Genomic DNA, 1,018 nt, shown 5'->3' on the forward strand with positions numbered 1-1,018 from the left:
ACTTCAACGATTTGCGCCTCAGCGCGTCGAACGCTCAAATGTTCAAATCGCACTGCTCTAATCGCGCTTGAGGCGCCTCAGCACTTCCCGACGCTGATTGAAGTGCGTCCACCATTGACTTTGCATGTAAACCTGATGCTCCTGATGCTGAAATCACGTTTGGTGTGAACGCACCATTACATTCTCTAACTTAAAGTCAATTTTATGAATGCAGCATTTTTATTTTGCGTGCAGCAATTTTATTTTGCATCATTTTTTGTTTGCAGCACTTTTTTTTCATGTTAGCAACATTCGCACCAGTCGGCCACCGTAGTTCTGATCCTGTTTTACTCACCCATATACACAGTGCGCTGCAGTGAGAATCCAGACAGGTGTTATGATAGAACCTCCACACAGGTGTTCATTTTTAAAATGGAGGCTGACCTGCCAAGGAAACTGACCCATTTTGGACATATTCCCTCCAACAATCCGACTGGTGTACAGAGGCCTGGACCCACACTCTGAGAACAGACAGATGGTAAAACTTTCACTTGGTGCTCATAATTTCACACGTTATCGCTTTGTTAGAAAGTTTTCAAAAATTGGTTGCCTCAATAATTGTGCAGAAAAACATGTTCAGTTCTCAATTAAAAATGTTTTATTCTCTGATCTAAAAACTCCATCTCATGCTCAGAGCCACTGTCTGTGTGTCTGGCCTAATTAGCACCAAGCAAAACAGTAGCTTCTCTCTGCTGCAACATATCTCTGCTAAGTATTTATGTTAACAAATCCCAAAGATTTATTAGAACACCCTGGTCGAACCCCTAGGCGCGGTACCTTTTTTCGTCAGCACTGTTACTTTGGAATGTGAACATTCCATAATAGATATCAACAAACTATTTGGAATCAAATAATCAGTGCAAAAATTGCAATTCAGCAAGTAATGATTTCCCGAAAAAATTTACTGAACTTTTACGTAAAGTGCCTGTGACACGATATTGGAACTATGCATCAAACGTCATTATACTATGTATATATA

The 1,018-nt window shown here is 40.4% G+C and overlaps 1 protein-coding gene across 1 annotated transcript in view; it reads right to left on the reverse strand.

Moving 5' to 3' along the window:
* Positions 1-334: 334 nt before the first annotated feature.
* The window catches only part of LOC106536295 (transmembrane protease serine 3), a gene marked incomplete at its 3' end in the record, with an annotated part of 51,739 nt that continues 51,055 nt past the window's right edge, over positions 335-1,018 (reverse strand). The window contains exon 9 of the mRNA XM_014033503.1: positions 335-500. Coding sequence (XP_013888957.1) covers positions 335-500 — 166 coding nt within the window. The remainder of the gene's footprint in view (positions 501-1,018) is intronic.

The sequence above is a fragment of the Austrofundulus limnaeus genome, unplaced genomic scaffold, assembly GCF_001266775.1.
Source record: "Austrofundulus limnaeus strain Quisiro unplaced genomic scaffold, Austrofundulus_limnaeus-1.0 Scaffold1758, whole genome shotgun sequence".
In the NCBI taxonomy this organism is placed as follows: domain Eukaryota; kingdom Metazoa; phylum Chordata; class Actinopteri; order Cyprinodontiformes; family Rivulidae; genus Austrofundulus; species Austrofundulus limnaeus.